Source organism: Augochlora pura, chromosome 7 (assembly GCF_028453695.1).
Source record: "Augochlora pura isolate Apur16 chromosome 7, APUR_v2.2.1, whole genome shotgun sequence".
Lineage (NCBI taxonomy): Eukaryota > Metazoa > Arthropoda > Insecta > Hymenoptera > Halictidae > Augochlora > Augochlora pura.
Genome location: NC_135778.1, coordinates 38,190,458 through 38,210,381, shown reverse-complemented (window position 1 = coordinate 38,210,381; position 19,924 = coordinate 38,190,458). Strand labels below are relative to the sequence as shown.

The 19,924-nt window shown below is 41.7% G+C and overlaps 2 protein-coding genes across 6 annotated transcripts in view; both read right to left on the bottom strand.

The window, feature by feature from the left end:
• Positions 1-19,924, bottom strand: part of LOC144473355 (uncharacterized) — a 175,760-nt gene that overhangs the window by 26,167 nt on the left and 129,669 nt on the right. Inside the window, exons 8-9 of one of the 3 annotated variants that reach the window (XM_078187161.1) lie at positions 18,671-18,941; positions 17,173-18,254 (exon numbers count right to left, since the gene is read on the bottom strand). The exons of 1 other annotated variant lie outside the window; for it this stretch is intronic. In XM_078187161.1, coding sequence (XP_078043287.1) covers positions 17,816-18,254; positions 18,671-18,941 — 710 coding nt within the window. In that variant the 3' untranslated portion in view covers positions 17,173-17,815. Of the gene's footprint in view, positions 1-17,172; positions 18,259-18,670; positions 18,942-19,924 lie in introns of those variants that run through there. One more of the 3 variants, XM_078187158.1, reaches the window with a different exon arrangement.
• LOC144473357 (uncharacterized) lies at positions 171-10,139 on the bottom strand. 3 transcript variants are annotated; one of them, XR_013494554.1, is made up of 3 exons: positions 7,027-10,139; positions 3,466-6,488; positions 171-300 (listed from the first exon to the last, which is right to left on the bottom strand). XR_013494554.1 is itself a non-coding variant. In XM_078187163.1 (2 exons), exon 2 carries the CDS (start codon positions 6,457-6,459, stop codon positions 5,944-5,946), a length of 516 nt encoding a protein of 171 aa, XP_078043289.1. In that variant the 5' UTR covers positions 6,460-6,488; positions 7,027-10,139; the 3' UTR covers positions 1,467-5,943. The 3 variants fall into 3 exon arrangements, 1 of the variants encoding a protein (XP_078043289.1); XR_013494553.1 differs by lacking the exon at positions 171-300 and adding an exon at positions 1,467-3,372; XM_078187163.1 differs by lacking the exon at positions 171-300 and having other exon boundaries at positions 1,467-6,488.

The following is a 19,924-nucleotide window of genomic DNA, read 5'->3' as shown; positions in this document are numbered from 1 at the left end:
TAATACTTATTTATTCGTGCATCGAACGCGGCGCGACCGACAACGATCAACAGATCTCCTCGACCGACACGGGGGCCGTGTGCTCGCGTGCGACGTGATATCTCAGCAACGTCGGTATCCGGGCTCTGTGGGTGCAAAACGGGCACGGGTACAGTGGCTCCATTTGACAGAAAAAATTCATGTGTTTCCGCAGGCTCCGCCAGTCGCTGTACTTCTTCGCGCACTTCAGACAGAGGAGCTCGTCCTTGCAGCGACGCCACAATTCGCGGGGCAGCTGGTCGCAAAACAGACGTCGCTTCACTGAAACAGGATCGGAACATCATGTGAGCGACATTTCGTGGGGGAGAGCAGAAGGTTGGAGAGAAACGATCAAACAATCAGGGAAAAGTGCCGGGGACGTTCTAAGTCTGTTTTAAGGGGGGAGGGGGCTGGCGCGCGATTCCCCGGCCGAGTCTTCCGCCAGACGATTAGTTTACTTGAGATAGTTGATACCAAAGTAGTGGAATCGGTATCGTGTGTGACACGTGCATGTGTGTAGGATGTCTTTGTTGTGATATCTTGATAGGATATTCTTGTGTAGATATTTTGATAGGATATTTTTGTGTAGGATATTCTTGTTAGGATATTTTTTGTATAGGATATTTTTGTACAGGATATTCTTTTACATATTTTTTGTATAGGATATTCTTGTCTAGGATATTCGTGTATAGAATATTCTTGTATAGGATATTCTTGTATAGGATATTCTTGTATAGGATATTCTTGTATAGGATATTCTTGTATAGGATATTCTTGTATAGGATATTTTGAATACGATATCCTTGTATCAATATATCCTTGTATGCAATATATCCTCGTATAAAATATCCTTGTATACAATATATCTTGTATGGAATATATCTTGTATAATATATCCTTGTATAATATATCTTGTATAATATATCTTGTATACAATATATCCTTGATACAATATATCCTTTATGCAATATATCCTTGTATGCAATATATCTGTATGCAAATATCCTTGTACAATATATCCTTGTATGAATATATCCTGTATAAAATATCCTTTATAAATATCCTTAATACAATATCCTCGTAAAATATTCTCGTATTCAAAATCCTTTACACAATATCCTTCTACACAATATCCTATAACAAATCCTTCTACACAATATCCTTATAAACAATATCCTTGTTGTATACGCTGGACGTCGCTGGTGTTCCACTTTGCCAAATACAATGGAAGACTCGGCCGTGGAATTCGCCGCACGGAGAGAGGGTGACATCGACGCGTGACACTGAAATAGAAACGAGTAAAATTAAAGTTCGCAGGCACAGAGAGGGATCCATCAGCCTAGGGGAAATCGATCGGACATACCGACGGAAAAGAGGGATCGTGAGAACAGAAACTAGGGAAATAGTCTCCTGTGACATAGTGGCGTCGTGAGGAAAGCATACGGATATACGTAAATCGTGTGTATTTATTATTTTTCTTCTCTTTTAAGTAACACCTTATACAACAACAAAGGTTTTTTTCAGACGATATCCTGTTTAGTATCGCGAGTTCAAATGAACAAAAGGAAATCAAAAATATCTTACACAGGCCTCCCGGGGCATCGTATTGCCGCGAGGCAACGCAAAGGAAAACCGACGTCGATCGATTCTACCTTCCTTTCTTTATTCCTTTTATCTCTTTCTCCCTACGCTTCCCACTGCGTGCGTGCGCGTGTGTGTTTTTTTTATTCATCGATTCGTCGACCAGGAACAAACGAAAAATAAACGAAAGAGCATAGAAACGTGCGAGACGAACGATTATTCAATTTTTTCACTTTCTTTTCTTCTCCCTTTTCGTTTTCCAGATTATTTGTTCGTTAGTTCTTTTCTTTTTTTTTTTTTGTCACTCCGTCACAGCCTAAACAACACTACCACCGATTTCACGAGAAATTTCATGATTTCACACGAGAAATCAGTCATCGAGAAAGATTGGCGTCGGTTTTAGGTTCTTTTCTTTGTCTCTTGACTACAACGGATACAACGTCCGACCGAGCGAGTCTCGCTTGGCTTATCCTGAAACGGATACTCGTATCCTCGATAGACCCATCGTGAATATCCTTAAGTGCACCATATTCGCAAAATAGTTATTAATCCTAGTCCCTTTAATAACGCAGTCTTAACAGATTAATTCGGTAATCGAGAAGAAGAAACAATCGAATAGAATAGAAAGAAACGGGAGGTGGGGGTGTGGTGGCGTTGGTGGTGGTGGGGGGGATTGAAAAACGTGAAACGAATCGCGAAATAGAAGAGACAGCTTAAAACATTCAGCACCGTCGATAGCGTACAGAACCGGCCGTGCTCGGTGTACCGCGATCGAGGAGGGAACGCGTCGCTCGCGTCGTACGGCATAACGATTACGCGTACTCGTCCGTAGAGAACCGCTTAACCCGTTGCGCTGCTAAAACGTGCCGCAATAAAACAGAAATGTCGCGCCGCTACGTTCAAGGTGTTCACAGCCAAGATAATCCTAGAACCACTTCGAAAAATAAAACTGTCGCGGTATTGGTTAAAAAAAAAAAGAGTAAGAAGTGGAACTTTCTCGTAAACGATTCGTAAATCACATCGCCGATCAGAATTGATAACAATTAGAATTAATAATTAGTAAAGAGAACGTGATCAAGATTCCTATTTCTCGTGTTTAAAAACTGCTTGCAAGATCGTCGATTCTACGGCTGCAAATCCGAACAATTTTTTGTCCTACTTTCCTGACAAATGCACTAAAATTAAGATTGTATATATGTATATGTATATATATATGTATGGTTACCGATTACATAAAATAATATAGATAAAAGTGACGCGGTAATTCGGGGCACGCGAGCGCGACAAGTTAAGCCGTGTGTTTTACCGTCTGCGGTGCTCCGCAGAGCTTTTACAGCTACAGAAACAAAACAACGTATTATAACCGACAATGTTGAATAAAACATAACATAAAACTTATCGAAAGCCCAACACGCGCGCTATATATATATCAAATAATCAGCCTTTAGTATCGCGAAAACATTTTTTCGTGCTTCTGTTTACCATCTCCTTTCTCTGTTTTCATTTTCTTTTCTTTTCTTTTCTTTTTTTTTAAAGAACGAGCAACAAAGCGTATCTTGATCTTGTACTCGGATACATCCTCGATGTACGTACAAAAGATATCCAGCTATAAGACACTTTTTATTTTTAAGAAAAAGGGCACGCAATCGTCGCAAAAATTTTCGATTAAACGTCTCCCCCGAAAGGGACCCGTGTTTACTCCGCCATCTTGTTCTCGCCGTGATAAAACGCTCCTTTTTCGCCGTACTCAGTGCCACTTTTCGTAACCTTACCCTTCGAAATATTATATATTTATTTATATATATTTATGTATATATATATAGATTCTTCTGATAGTCAAAAGCTTATCGATTTAAAAGGCCATACCAGTATTCCAGCCGTTTTTTCGAGTAGCCGCCGCTCGCGCCAGCGATTAGTATATCCACGCGTGGTGTTTTACGTCAAGGATAACCCGTTCGAACCAAGAAGAATCGTCTCCGATTGGTTGTGAACGTCGAACGCGTCGAACCATTCGCTTCTGGCTGACCAAGCTCCTCCTCCTCCTCCTCCTCCTTCTCCTTATTCACTTCCGCTTGCGGCGTGCGCTTCTCTCGAATGAATATGAACGCGCGCGCGGGCGCGCAATTACCACTTTCTTTTTTTCTTCTAAAAACCATCCTTACTTAGGCTAAGTTCTACGTAACACGACGTGAATTTCTTAATACATAAGTGACACTTGAAACTCTACTGCTGTAGGATTATGTTTAAAAAGAAATCTCTCTCGCAAGGAACCGTGTTCCGCAGCTTCTCGAACATTCCGTCGCCGCGCACCGTGTAGTGGGGGGGATGCTCCGCGAGATCTAACCTCGAAAGGCGAGATCGCCGAGAGAAAATAAAAAAAAAAAGAATAGCCGACCACTGGCAAACCTAATCATAGGTTACGCTTAATATTTCTTATCTATCGTTACTCTCTATCGTCTAGAAACTTACGATTAATCCTCCCGAAAATCTAGTACCCAGATCTTGAATTATATTCAATAGATTTCCTCGTTTAACCTAAAAATCGTCCGTCCGCGTGTTGTCGTCGCGCTTGCAAGCGAGCTTGCAATTCGTGTAAAAAAATGTCCCGCTCAATTTGTACTGAAACACGTTTCGATTCGTTCGTGTCGAACCTGATTTATATTTCATCGTTTTTCTTCCGAGATCCGCGATTATCAGAGACATCTGAATGTAATGTTAAAACAACCGACACGAATCATTTTTGCGAGATAATAAGATTGCCCGATCGGAGAGAACATTTTTCAAAGAAATTGCACTTCGCGGTGACGTCGCTCGACGAGCGCCAGAATTTGTAGCTTCGAGGGAACGTTTCATATAACCTGTACAGGTCTCCTGGTCGGTTTCTCTCAGGCCTGAAGACGCTCTGCGCTTAAATAATAATAACAATACGATCTTTTCATCCACGTGAAATCTCTAAAAATGATTGCTACGAAAACGTGGCTACGCAATTGTTAAAATGTGATAAATGATAATAAAATGTTTTATAATAATTATATCAAGGTTATGTCAACCTTCTGTTAATTATCCTGGCCAACAGAACAAATGTTCAAATTCCAAGTGACGCTAACCAAACATTCGACATCAGACTCCGTTTTCAGAATACAAACCTTTCTGACACAGTGACCGTATTTTCACAGTATAATAAAACTGTCGAATGTGAAATCACTTCTGTCAGCTTAATTTACAACTACCTTTTCTTATTACGAATCAAGCAATATAAAAATAATGAATCGAAATTTAATATCAACGCAGAACGATGCCTATCACCTCGTAATACAAATTTTACAACTATTTTCTGTTCGTATTTTGAAAACCCAGCGTGATTACGAATTCCTGCGTTATTTGCAAGTTGAAAATTTGTTCAATTGTATTGTATAATATTTTTTCTTTAATAATAATTTCATGATTATATTATATTATTTTTTTTTTGTAAATCTAGTTTTTTCTCACCGCAGCGAAATTAACGAGAAACGTTCGATAAAAGTTACAAATTTATGAAATTGTTAATAACACCCGTCGAGCAACGTACACATTAGTCTGCGGATTTTTCACACAGTATAAAAATCAATTACAAGAAACGAAGAGTAAACATTAATCAACTAAAAGTAGTACATCGACATTTCTCAATTGATATTGCAAATTTAGATTAAAATTGCAAATTTAGATTAAAATTGCAAATTTACATTAAAATTGCGAATTTACAACAAAATTGCAAATTCGCTTTTAAATTAAAAAATTCACCTTGAAAATGCAGATTCACCTTGAAATTGCAAATTTACCATGAAATTGCAAACACTCGATTCCCCCATAGATCCATGAAATCCGCAGTCTAACAATGATACTACGCATAACGGAGCAACTTTGCCGTTCAAAGACCGACCTTATCGGCGTACAACTAATTACTACCTGTAAAGTTCCCATAGAATAAAACATTGACACCCATGCTCGTTGAACTCGAGGTGGCCAACCAAACCACTTCAAACGCGTACATAGGAAAAAAACCATCAATTCAATGAACTCCGCGAGGGTTTAGCACGGCCTCCTAAAAACAACGTCGAAGACGAAAAGCGAGAACCCGGGCGCCGTACTTCCGAGCGAGTCGCCGAAACGCCGTAACGAGAAGCACCCCCTGGTGCGCGGCGGTCGAGGAAAACCGTCGATGTTCGGCGAACGTCTGCTAATTCGACCGAACTATAGTCCCCGCGCGTACGGGACGCTACCACGGACCCGCGTCCCCTAAAACGAACCGTCCGTTAAAAAACCGCGTTTCCCGCCTTCCGAGTGCCATTCGTCGCCCGGTCGCCCTCAAATAGGTACTCTGGTGGTGTCCGGGCTCTTGACCTCCACGTGACACGGATTGATCGCCGGCTGGTACTCGGCCGGCACGCCGGCGCCGCTGTTGCTGTCGAAGCTCTCGTTGTGGAAGTTCCGCAGGTGTCTGATCAGGCTGCACCGTTGCGTGAACTTCCGGTTGCAGAAGATGCAGCAGAACTTCCGTCGGACGCCGCACTCGAACCGCACGTGGCGGACCAGGTTGCCCTCGGTGACGTAGGACCTGGTGCAACGCGGGCACTTCCACTTGCCGCTGGTGTTCCTGATCTTTCCGCAGACGGTGCGACGGTGGCGGTTCAGGGTGAAGATGTGCGTGTAACCCTTGCCGCAGCTGGAGCACATGTACGGCTTGTCGGTCTCCGGGATCCAGGCGGCCGAACCCTGAAACATCAGCCGGTGGTCGCCGGAGCAGCTCAGGCCCGGGTCGAACGGCGGCGCGGCGTTGTTCGGCAACTCGGTCGACGGCAAACATGGCGGCTTCAGGTACATCGGCCGGTAATCGGACGGCGGTTTGCTCTCTGGAAAAGAAAACAGAGAAATATCGCATGTTAGGTGGGACGCTAATGGGATCGTCCCTGAGGTGGCTAACAGAGAAAGAGAGAGAGAGAGACAGAGAGAAAAATAGTGAGAGAGAAAGATAGAGAGATAGAAAGAGAGTAAGAGAGAGAAGTACTGTAAGAGCAAAAGAGAGAGAAAATATTTATCGAGGCTAGACAGGTGTCAGCCATAGAAATCCCGAAGAATAAAAGAATCTTGAATACGTATAGAGAGATAAAGAGAGAGAGAGAGAAAGAGAGAGAGCGAGAAAAATTAGTGAGCTACGAAAAATCAAATATATTGGGAAACAAACTGTAACGAAAAAAAAGAAAATCCTTCGTTTTTTTTTTCTCTTTTTCTTAAATGATCGTTCTTCGTTCTCCTTTTTTCTCAGTTTTCTTTTCTTTTCTTTTTTTTTTTGAATCGAAAGGGTTAAAAAAAAGGGAGATAACTTCGCCTAGACAGTTTTACGAAATTAATTCTGTGCGAACGAGTAATTAAATTGTAGTATATACGTACTTGTACATAGGAACAATACGCAGGATGAGTATCTTCGACATGAGCTGATCGTCGAGCAGAGTAGAAAGTGTTAGATCGCAAAAAATATAACGGGAATGTCATTCTCGTGTGAAAGGAACAATGAGAGTAATACGACAGATTAAAAGTTAACAAAAAAAAAAAAAATAATAACAACAACGATAAAACAGAAAATGAATGCTGTTAAAGCCTCAACGATTTCCAGTTAATATGAGAGAAAAATAAATTGTTCGAAAATAATCTTGAAGAATTGTTACGTTTTGATGCGCATTTACGTAGAAAATATGTGCGTGGCGTTGCCCGCGAAAGTATTCGAACGATTGCGTCCTGAACTGTTGTTAATACAACTTATGCGAACGTTGCGGTCCAATTTCCAAAATAACACCGAAATGATGTGCACGTTTTGTGAATGCGTGAATAAAGTCAGGCAGAGTCGCGTTAACATTTGCAGAATTGGTAGAATAGTCGAATAGAAAATTTATTGAAACGTCTAAATTATTTGTACGTTGTTACGTTGGCAATGTTTAGTGGATCTCTTTGATATTAATTGCTATTGTTTTATTAACATTTCTGTAGAGTTTATAATGTCTCTTTCGACGTCGTTTTTTTAATTATGTACCAGGTCTTTCCCTATCATAATTCATAAATTATGGAAATCATTTCGAGATATTTACATGTTAACAAATACACAATATTAGCTCTGTGTTTTATCAACTTTGCAATAATATATATATATATTGATGCGCTCTATTTCTTTCTATTTTAAAAGATACTTAAACCAGAATATATTTTATACGTTTCGATAATAAATTTAAGGTATAATATTTTCGCTTTAATAATATATCGCTAAAATTACTATGAAACCAAGATTTTTCATTTTTAAGTACTGCCTTTTTTTTAATAAAATACCTGTATACTAACCTGTGACACAATTATATAATTAATTATTTAAGCTTTCAAAAGAATATATTTAAAAAAGAAATTATTAACATTCAAACTATTTTTTAATAGTTAGTTATAACCTGGAGCTTTGAACAATACTATATATATTATTCATTCTCTATCCTGCGTAATTAACGAAATGTAACGTTGCATAATTAACGATGAATAATAAAAGTTATATATGACAAAGTAATATAATCGAAACAGAATATAAAAAATAAGCGATATATAAAATATAGATTATAAAAAATAAGCAATATAATTAATAAGTAGTATAATAAATAAGCAATATGTGACAAAGCAATTAAATAATACAGAATCGTAGATGGCAATTCATTTCCACTATAATAGATCTTTTTTCGATGGAAATGATTCTTAATTACATAGATTGCAACTTGAGCAACTCGAACTATTTTTGCATAATATTCTTCGATAATAATAAGCGATAATAACTACAAAATCTGCATAATGGTACTATTAAAATAAAAAGCTCATGAATCTCATTTTGCAATTATCACGTGTAAGCAACAAAATCTAGGCGATTTAATACATAATAAAACCTACTAAAAAACCTATTATACAATGGCTATTTTTACAAGGATTTAAACAATTTTCTAAACTTTTCCATACGCTACATTATACGTTTTAAAAAAATTCTCATACTATAAAAATTCCGGTTTGACTAGAATTAAAACATTTTGAAAGTAAAAATTGAGCAGTAATTAATTAAATTATTAGGAAGATAGCATCTATAAAATCTCCACAAGACAGCACCAGTTTTTCAATATTGAAACGTATACTAAATAATTATGAAACTAATAAATTAGGCCTACAAATTTTAAAAAGATATCTTTCTTATAAAACTAACCTAACTTTCTTCTTATTCAACGTATCTAATAAGAATATTTATGTTTTGATCTTTATGCCATTTCTTTAATTTGCAGATAATATATAATATTATGAAGTAAACCCTCCATATAATAATTCTGTGTTTTATTCATCTTGAATGATCGTTATAATAATTTAATTTGCAGATAATATTATATAATATTATGAAATAAACCCTCCATGTAATAATTCAGTGTTTTACTTATTTCATATCGATCTTTTAAATAAACGATTTCAAAAACTTCGTTCCCATGGAACTTTTTGTGTACAGTATCTGTTCCACGAGAATACTTTTCAAAGAAGTTCTCTAGAAGACAACACGATTCTTTTCATAAAAATTCCACCGAAACGTGCAAATCCGAACAGAATGTTCTTCGCAACTACACCCTTTGTTCAATATATTTACAACCAAATAATTCAACAATCTAATATTCTACCAATTCCATAGACATCGTCGAATGTTCATCTTACTTTGATCAGGCACGTTTTAAAATCTTTCGCGCAGCTTCTTGCGGTTTCAGTTTGGAAATTGGACTTCTTTACGCGCATTTCGTTCGACAACAGTCTCGTACGCCGCCCATTCGAATACTTACGCGTGTAACAGCAGTTGTAAAAGCTTGTTGATCTTCGAGCGTGGAAGACGAGTGATCATCGTGCAAGGTACGTGTGATTGATTGATCGATCGATCGATCGATTGCCGGATATAAAAAAGCGCTCGTGTACGTTACAACAGAATGCGTTCAACAGTTTTCTTGTTATGCATTTTATTTCTGTCACTAGTCGCTAGGTGACACGTTGTCCAAGTTTTTAAACGTTTAACTAAGCATATCGATATGCTCGAAGCGGGCGATTTAAGGGATAGACCTCGGTAACATTGCAACTGCGTAAAATCGGAACGATACTGATTCAAGGTACACGCTCGGGCACGCAAAATTCTCTAAAAAAAAAAAAAGTAACCGAAAAAGCGGACGCTAACGCGCGTGCGCGACGCCGTCCGTGTCCGACCGTGTGTACAACTATACAATCTCTGTACAAGGGACCGAGGAACTCGAACAATAATATTAACACTTCGTCTATGTCCAATTCGGAAAAAGTTGTCAAGAAACTTCTAAAATGTTCACTAATCTTCAAGCTGAGGTGATCTTGACCGGCTACGTGATCTTCGACGTCGATGCGGCAACACTCTAGAACCGGCCGATCTTCCGCGCGACGTAACAGAGTCTTCGAGGCGGATCTCTTCGTAGGTAGAGCGATCTTCGGGCGGCGGCGAGTCGGGCGATCAGAGGGTCTTCCGGCCGAAGTTGACCAGGGGCGGTCGATAGACGTTGTGGATCTTCATCAGGTGACGCCTCAGGTTCACGTTCTGCGTGTACCTGGACTCGCACAGGTCGCAGGCAAAGTTCTTACGACCGCCGCACTCGTACCTAAGGTGCTTGATGAGACTGTGCTTCATCTTGTAACCTCTGCCGCACTGGAGACACTTGAGCAACTGATCTTCGTGCCCCGGCTGGCCGGCGTGCCCGTATTTACGGCATGCCCATTGACCGCGGCCGGCCATCGACTCGGCGACACCTAGAAGAACATCAATAGCACAGTCGCGTTAATTAAGGGCTCGTGAGTATCGACAGGGTACCACCATCGGAGCAACCAGCGGAGGCCTACAATAACGCCCCCGGCATTCCGTGTGACTCCGTTCACGGTGCTAATCGACACCGATCGATTCTCTCACGGCGAGATCCTGCTACACACAACTCTGGGACACTGGAAATTAGACTATCGAGAGATTGAAAAAAAACCGAGTCGAACGGGTTAGATCAGAGACAATGGAGGATTATACGAGGGTATAGTAAGAGTGAGAGAGAGAGAGAGAGAGATACAAGCAGCGTATAGTTAAGGGGAACGTGTTACGAGGAGAAGCTAAGCGAGACGGTGACCTGCGGTGTGGAGAAGGATAAAAGGTAAACGTGGTAAGTAGTAGTTAAGTGGAGATGAACAGGTGTTTCTCTCATCCGACCCGCGACCGTATCTCGCCACGGTCGTCGCTCGGATCGATGACGACTGTCGTCTACGGGATTTCTAGGACTCGGTGTGACACACTATCGTCTACAATAGCAGACCGGGCTCCATCCCGTTGATAACGTCGATTTTATGGATTGCCGTTAGGTGACGCTGAAGACTCGTCTTCTGCGTAAAACTGTAGCTGCAGTAGTAACAAGGAAACTGACGTTTGCCGCCGCATTCCCATTTCATGTGCCGCCTCAGATTGCACAGCATTGTGTACCCACGGCCGCACTGCTGGCAGGTGAACCGGGATCTCGGGAAGCCTGTTCAACCGAAAGAAAAACATCGACTGTCAATGGCCGTTCTATCTTAGACGCGTTCTAGATGACGATGCAAAATAATTCGGACTTCATTCCTCTTTTCTCGTCGATTTCGTCGGAGATACTCGTTTGTTTGTTTTTCTTTTTCTTTTTTTTTTTTTTGAACATGAAAGAACCACTTCCGAAACCGATGGTAAACGTGTCTGCCGCGAATGGTGTAAACCCCGTGTTTTTGCCATCTGTACAGCCACGTCTACTACGACTTTCGTCGGTGAAACAAGCTCTCTTGCCAGTCTCGGACGGGCCTCGTAGACAAACCCCTCTCTCTCTCTCTCGTCTTTTTTCTTTCTTTTTCTTTCACCTTCCTTCTCTCTTTTTCTTTCTTTCTTTTTTTTTTTATTGTCAATAAACTCTACGCCCGGTTACTGACATAGGAACCAGAGAGGGAACACCGTCGGAGACTGGCAACGACATCGACCAACGCGCGAGCTACCCATAAAGCAATGACTTACTTTCGAATTGTGATGATATCGCGTGTTCTTCCGTGGAGACTGAATGAGAGTAATAAAGGGGTGGTACTATCTATAAAGGTACGTTTAATTGAGTGTGCACATCACAAGGTAAAGACATTTTTGTTAGAACTTCTCGTTACAAAGATGAACACGTATTATTACCATGAGCAGAGAGAGAGATAGATAGATAGATAGATCGTTCGAACGATCCACAAAAGTGACAAATAAATCGACAAATCGACACCGGAGCTGCGAGCAATCGTTTATTCAGTTCTACACGGGGGGGAAGAGGTGGTAAAAGAAGGCTGCGATAAGCGGTGTCTCTCAATTCTCGACGTTCGATAGAGGATTGTAGGGTCTGGATTGCGGATCGCATCTTCTCCGTGGCACCGGTATGTTGTGGTACCGTAGCAGGTGTTTCTGGAGGGTGACGTTCTGCGTGTACTTCTTCGGGCAGAAGACGCACGAGAATCTTCGCTGGCCGCCGCACTCGTACCGCATGTGCCTCATCAGGTTGTGCTTCAGCGAGTACCTCCGGCCACAGCTGGGGCAATGGAACTCCCTCTCTTCGGTGATGTCCACGCACTCCGGCTCGCCGGTCTTCGTGGCGGACGGATCGTGGCCGGCGTACGTCGCGGCGAAACCTGAAAAAAGATATTCGTAACACGATTAGTATTAACAGTGCTGATCCTTCGGTTACCGTGCCGCCCTTCGCGTGTCGACGCGCTGCTTCTCCGCGATTCGGTAGGAACTTTTTCCTCGATTTTTTGCTAAGGTGTGCGCGCCCCATTCTTCAGTACTCACCGAGAGTTAGGTTTTTCGAGGGACGAGAGGCTGAGATGGATTCGTTACCGTTTCCGAGAACCTTTGACTGAAACTGACGGTTTGATCATGACACTTAAGCTAATTGTTTAGAACAGTGTCCGGATTGAGAATCACGAGATCCTCCGAACAGAGGTTGAAATCAATGTTTAGACGATGAAATCTCTACAGCCAGTTTCTGTACAAACCTTCACCGTTCTTTCTTTCTTTAACAATTACGCCATTAAAATCGACTTATCCGTGTACAGTGCAGTATGCTAGCAAAAGGGTAATTATTTGGCAAATGGTCCTCCTCGAAAATTGTAATTACCCTGAAATATCTTGTCAAGGTCATCCAGTTTGGAGGTTCAGTTTGAATATCACCCAGCATTGCGTACAGTGCCTCGCGATTTTTAATTAAATTATAATATATCCAAGGATTAATTTAATAACATCCTCACCTATTTTATTACAGACCTAATCTAGAATATTAGAATAATATTAGAATAATTATCTCGAAGTCATCGTGCGCACATTTTAAATAATTACCAAGAGAAGATTTAAACCCTAAAGCTTCAATTACATTGTTCGTCGTTCTTACAGTTAAAATATAGTTCGCGAGGAATTATTGTTATGCAAAAAGAGCGACATACCACGTTACCTCGTTATATATTGTCTCACGTTCTCCGTGAAAACAATTGCGTTACTTACCTCGGCGAAATGCGAACGGAAGAAGTGTCCCCAACGAAAAATCGACGAACATAAATCTGCGAATACAATAGTCATGTAATTTACGCTAAAAATTGCGCCAAGAACGTCTGCAAGAAGGTGAAAGATAATTCGCGACGAATCGTCGACGTTTAATCATTGAATCATCGGCGAAAACACTTCATCAGTTTCAATTTATTAAATTCTTTTCAGGCTTCGAAACAAAGAAGCACGGTATATAAAATGTTTGTTTTAACAACAACTATTGCCGTTTACTTACAACTGCGTGTGTGTGTGATATACTACGCCGATCGTGTTCTTATTGAAAATACTACGTCGATCGTGTTTTTTATTGGAAAAACACAGTCGCGTTGATAATTGTTTTAAGAAATCAGCGAAACAAAATTAGCTAGTAAAAGAAGAAACTGCTATTTGCGATTTTTGCGAGAAGGACGAATACTTTTTCTTAGAAATTTCCATTCGAATTTTTATAGCTAGGATGGCGATGTACGACAGTGCACGGTTAAATTTACATGTTACGCGACGGTTTTTTGCTTTTAAGAATTGACCGTCGATAAGTTTTGTTGTCGGAAATGACCGATTGATGACGAACTGTTAACCCTTTGTACTACGACTTTTTCACGCTGCGTTGATTAATTACTTATTTGTTCGTAATCTTCGATAACAGAAGAATTAAATTTTATTTCGATTTAGGAAAAATAAATAATTATATTAAATAGATCTTGCATGGAGAATCTATGTGACGAATCCAGCTCATTGTTATAGTGCAAGGGGTTAAAGAGACGCCTCAACGCCATGACATAACCTCAACAACTTTTCGATAATTATTGCTTCACCTTTATAAATGCAGCATCAATGAATAGCCGAAGTACCTCCGACTAAAACAAAGTCCAAACAAGATGTAACTTTACTATAGAATGACTATGCTATTCTATAGAAAGAGACACATAATTCTGAAATATACAGTTTCGATGGTGTGAAGGGGTTGTTGCATGCAGAGAGGTTTCCAAGTTTTCGTGACCAACTAAATTAGGGTTAAGGTTATGTCGTAGCCCACTCCAAATAACAAGAAACCCTTCGACGAACTTAGATCAATTTACATCATGTCCGGCTCTCGTTTTAATCGCAAGAATCTTGGCTGCGAATTAGTGCTGCAATTATTAACAATTTGTGCTCGAAGCTGTTCTAAACAACAATCGCTTCGCAGTCGAGGGCTCCGTAGCGTGGACATTTAAAATTAATCTTCAAAGTCGAGGGCTCCGCAACGGAGACAATGAAGATCAATTTTAAATGGCCCCGCTACGGAGCCCTCGAGCGCAAACAAGATTGATTGAGAAAGCGATTCATATCTTGCACTTTTATTTTATCAGTCGTATCTTATCGAGACGTGATCGTCTTCATCCTTTTTGCTACAGTTGTTTTCTATCTTCGTTTAAATTTCATTGTAAATTTAATCGTAAATTTAATAGCAAATTTAATCCTAAATTTAATAGTAAATTTAATATGAAATTTAATCATAAATTTTATCGTAAATTTAATCATAAATTTAATATGAAATTTAATCATAAATCTAATTTGAAAATAAATCATAAATTTAATATGAAATTTAATGATAAATTTAATATGAAATTTAATGATAAATTTAATATGAAATTTAATTATAAATTTAATATGAAATTTAATCATAAATTTAATATGAAATTTAATTATAAATTTAATATGAAATTTAATGATAAATTTAATTTGAAATTAAATCATAAATTTAATATGAAATTCAATCATACATTTAATAGTAAATTAAATCGTAAATTTGATAGTAAATTAAATGGTAAATTTGATAGTAAATCGAATCGTAAATTTCACCGTGCACCGCCGATTCACCGGTCGAAAAAGCGGCCTAATTGTAAGCGGCCCGGCCCCAAGTTTTCCGGGGCGGAACGAAGATGTTATGCGCGTTCAGCATGTGCTGCCTGAGCTTGCCGTTTTGCGTGTACCTGGCCGGGCACAAGCTGCACGCGAAGTGCTTGTGTCCGCCGCACTCGAATCGCAAATGTTTCACCAGATTGTGCCTCATTTGATACGACCTGCCGCAGCGGTGGCAAGTGAACGGTTCGGTGCTCTTGTAGCAATCGTCCCTGGTGGCCCAACCGATCGCCAGCTCTGAAAAAATACAATAAAAACGAAACGTGAAGCGCCCCGCTACATTGTCACAAAGTACCGATTTCGCTTTAAGACGGTCGGGTGGTTGCGCAGCTACAGGTCGCCGCCCAGAAGCCGCGACTCGTACTATGAAGAATGAAAGAGGGATCTAGGGATTGTATACACTCTTTATTCCGCGAGAGAATCGTTTAACAAACAATCGTACATCCCGCGCAGACCTAAACGCGACGCGCGAGAGAATATAAAAGCCTCCGCTTTCACGCGCTTGAAATCGATCAGCACCATTATTCTACGCTTTAACCTAGCATGTATCCTGAATTCGTACTAAAACGAGAAATTCGTCTAACCGATGACAAGTTCATCGTTCACCGAAGAGCGTCGAACGCGCCTCGTCCGCTGTTTTTTTTCGACGCTCGTGTCGGAACGTTACAATACCTGTAAAACTCTCCCTCTCTCTCCACGGTCAAACGTTGAAGAACAATCGTAGGAATACTTCGTCATCCGGTGAAAAATATATTATCAAGTGTCGGAAGAACTGTAAAATGAAACATAGAATTTCCGCTGCATAGTTTTACTACCCTCCGTGTATAGTCTGTCGTTCGGGGTCTGCCGAGGCTGGTTTAATCTCCTTCGTCTGGCCGACCCAACCAGCGTTTGCCTCGGAACGAAACGAAATGGGAAACCGCCCGCGATTCGATAACATACGAGAGACGTTGCGACGAGGTACGTTAAAATCGTTTAGGAACTAGAGGAGACGACGGGGCGCGCGTTCAAGTGTACTGTTTCGGCTCGTGCACGCCGGCGAGAATGCGTTTCGGTATGGAGAATTTCGGCGGCAGGTACGTGTTGTGCTTTTGGAGCAAATGCCGTCGCAGCCCGATATTCTGAGTGTACTTCGCCGGGCAAATGTGACACGTGAAGTTCCTTTGCCCGCCGCACTCGAATCTCATGTGAGTGTTCAGGTTCCGCTTCATCTTGTACGTTCGACCGCACTGGGGACACTCGAGCGGCGTCTCCGGGACGGCCGCGTGATTGCTCCGCGCCACCTGGCTGCGGTACACGTGGCTCCTCCTGTACCCTGAAAAAAGAAACGAGATAATGTGTTAGAGAAATCAACGGACCGGATCCCGAACGAAACGTACCGATGATACGAAACGATCCGAGGACACCGCGCGCGCGCGGGGCAACGCGCACTCCGGACAAACGGACGCGCTGGGTCGGCGCTCCTTGGACAGCTCTGACGAGCCGACAGAACTTTTCTCGCTCGTCGAAAGCTATTCGAGGGGAAAATCATTGATCGCGCGTCCTCGTGATCAACGTCGCCCGATCAAACCCCCCTAGACATCGTTGTCTAGGACGGCAAAGAGCTCGACGTCTCTTAGCTCGCTATAGGGAGCACATCGACTGATCCCTCCTTCGCAAGATCTACGGTCGACCTTTCGCACAAACGTTTCTCACCTGTGTTCCTACGGACAAGAAGTCGATACATCGTGGACTTGCGGGATTTGCTTAATTACTCGATTTATTGCGTTCGAAGCGTGCCGCTTCATGTGATACAATATAATTAACGGTTCGACGAGTTGCTCTCGAACCAAAGTATATATATATATATATATACACCTTTGGCCACAAGGAATCTTCTTCTTTCCCAAATTCTTTGTATTATGCTAATCGCGTCCCTAAATTAGGCGAACTTCCGTGATCGAAGATGATCGATAATACCAGGACAACTTCTAACAGGACCATATACCTTATGTTTCATGCAACATATATGTATATATTTATATAATATATTACTACGTGTTTGAAAATTCGCTTATGACTGGCTCGTCTACGGTTAACAGAATAATTTGTACACTCAGTAACGACATTGGTAACACACTTGTCCAAAAAAAACTCCGCTAGCATAACCTGAGAAGGTGGACTATATACGCTATACCGTTTTGAGATAGCCTCGTAAAAACACGTGTTATGTACATAGAGATCGTATTGTCTTTCACGGGCAACGATAACACACGTCACAATTAACACACGTTATACAGCAAGACACGACACGATAACAGAAAAAAAAAGAAACGTACACGGTAAAGAAATGCGCAAATTAATAATTTGTTGTCGAGTCTGGCCCTGTGTTCCCTTTCTCAGCCTGACTGAGACAGTCCAGCACGTTTGTTCGATAATTACCTGTTTCGCGAAAGTAGCTGTATCATTGCACAGACTCGAGAAAGAAGGGTCGAGGAGCATGTTGACGAGAAACGCTACAAGATCCTACGTGAAACGTAGAAAGTCGTTGCAAAATGGTCGAACTAGGATAAGATCGAGTTCCCTTGTACAAGAAAAATAAACCTGGATGCCCCGATATTTATATTTATATAATAAACGCGTGTCGCCGATTTGCAGCGCCACGTCGCCGGAAGATTAGTGCTTGCTCCGGATGTGTCTGTCGAGGTTGCCCTTCTGCGTGAACTTGAACTTGCAGATCGGACAGGTGAACCTTGGCTCGACGCCGCACTCGTAGTGCCTGTGCCTCCACAAGGACGTGAACACGGCGTACTGGCGGTCGCAGTTCGGGCAGCCGTACTTCTTCTTTCGCCTTCTCTCTTGGGGGATCTCGTGGTCGATCCTCTCGGTGTCCGCGGACGGCTGGCCGTCGCACTCGAACGCCCGGTGCCGCGTCAGCGACGCCATCAGCGCGAAATTACGATCGCACGCGGTGCAGACGTACTTCCTCGGGCTCCAACGGTGCACCTTGCCTATCCTGTCCCTCAACGTCATCGACCGTAGATGCCTGGTGTACGCGGCGACCCTCGACGTGGACGGCAGCGCCGGCACCGTCCAATTCGACGCGCTGTAGCCGCTGCCTGGAAACGAGCAAACGAAAGAGAAGGGAATTTAATAGTCCGTCAACAATGATGTACGCGGCGGGTCTTTTTCAATATCCCGCGCGTCTCTGTGTGCGTGTGTCATCTCTCAGCATACATCTGCGAACGAGAAGCGAACAGAGAATTCGTGTGAACGTAAAATACAGATTATCTTTATTTACAACAGAAACAATATCCAGATCGTCTACAACATCGTTCGGGGAAAGGGGGGGTTAGGACGTCTTCCATCGTAGGCGAAAAAATTCGTCGAACGTGACACACGCGGTGGTGGGAACCAACTATGGAAACGGCTACTATTGATCAGCGAGGATCGGGTATGTACAAGTACATGCTGTTCGAGGAGTTCGAGGAGTCTTATAAGTTCTGCGCGAAGTCTTGGTAGGAGGTGAACATCGTCCCTTGGATATCCCCGTACACGTTGAGAACCTGCTGCGGACCGTACTGGACGGCGTTCTGTTCGAGCAGGTGCTGGTGCCTGGCCAGTATGTGCTTCATCAGGCTGTTCTTGTACCTGGTACGGTGCGGGCAGAACGGGCACTTGAACTTCGGATCGATCCCGCACTCGAAGTCGTGGTGCCTCTTTAGATGGTGCTTGTGCTTGTAGGTCTTGCCGCATGTGCCGCACGTGTGCTTGAACACCATCATCGCCGGGTACTGCCCCACTGAAACAGACAACAGAGTGACGCCGTTAGCTGGAGAGGCGAACCGGTCTCGTCGAGCGAATCTCGCATCTCCTGTCTACGGTAGAGCCGGGGGGAGGTTCTCGGCGGGCGATTCATAAACCTTGAAGAATCGAATGATTAATCGGGAGACGGGCGGAACGGGGAGGCTAGTTTGTTTTTTTCAAGGGTGAATTAACGTGGTACACACAGCCTTTCGATACCGAACATGACAGATTTTTATTAAATCCGCGATAACTGGCCTTCTAAATCGGGGGAAACGTAACCCGTGTCGGTCGCGGTTCTCGATAGCCTCTGTAAATCGTGACTTTGGTTATTGGACTTGAATGGTATCCAGATTAATCCTGTGAGAGCGGGTTACAATCGAAAAGCTTCAGAACCGAGATTGCAACCATAACACATAGAATGAAACTATGCAGTCATTCCCTGGTGTAATTCGGTCGACGTTATCTACGAATTAATTTTAAATAATTAGAACACGATTTATTCTTAACCAGTTAACTGCGTCGATATATTTGGAAGATAAATTTTCTTACGAATTTTATCGATTATACTTTCTACGATCTTTTTCACAATTGCTCTCAAATTATTCTGAAGCGTGCGAAATTTAAGAATATGTCACCATAAGTGTTTCGACATAAATCGTAGAAGAAATATTTTTAGTATAAGATGTAATAATTGTTATTTCCTTGAGATGTGTGTACACGTCGCACGCAGCTAACAGGTTAATATATAGAAATATATAGTTTAGTAAACTATGGAGAGCATAATAGACAAAGAATGTCTTTTGAATGTACTTAGGCTCATTTCCCCGTGTTGTTTCGAAAAGATCGCTAACATTGTGTCCAATTGTTTAATATCAATGATCGATATACTTTAAAAACGTTATTATCAATTTTTATAACCAGGAGACTAAATGTCTGGTCTCATTTAAAACGGTCGTAAAAAATCGAGTAGACCTTGAT

Bases quoted from the DNA above. Each gene is read 5' to 3' on its own strand.
- LOC144473357 (XM_078187163.1), bottom strand. From the start codon at position 6,459: ATGTACCTGAAGCCGCCATGTTTGCCGTCGACCGAGTTGCCGAACAAC.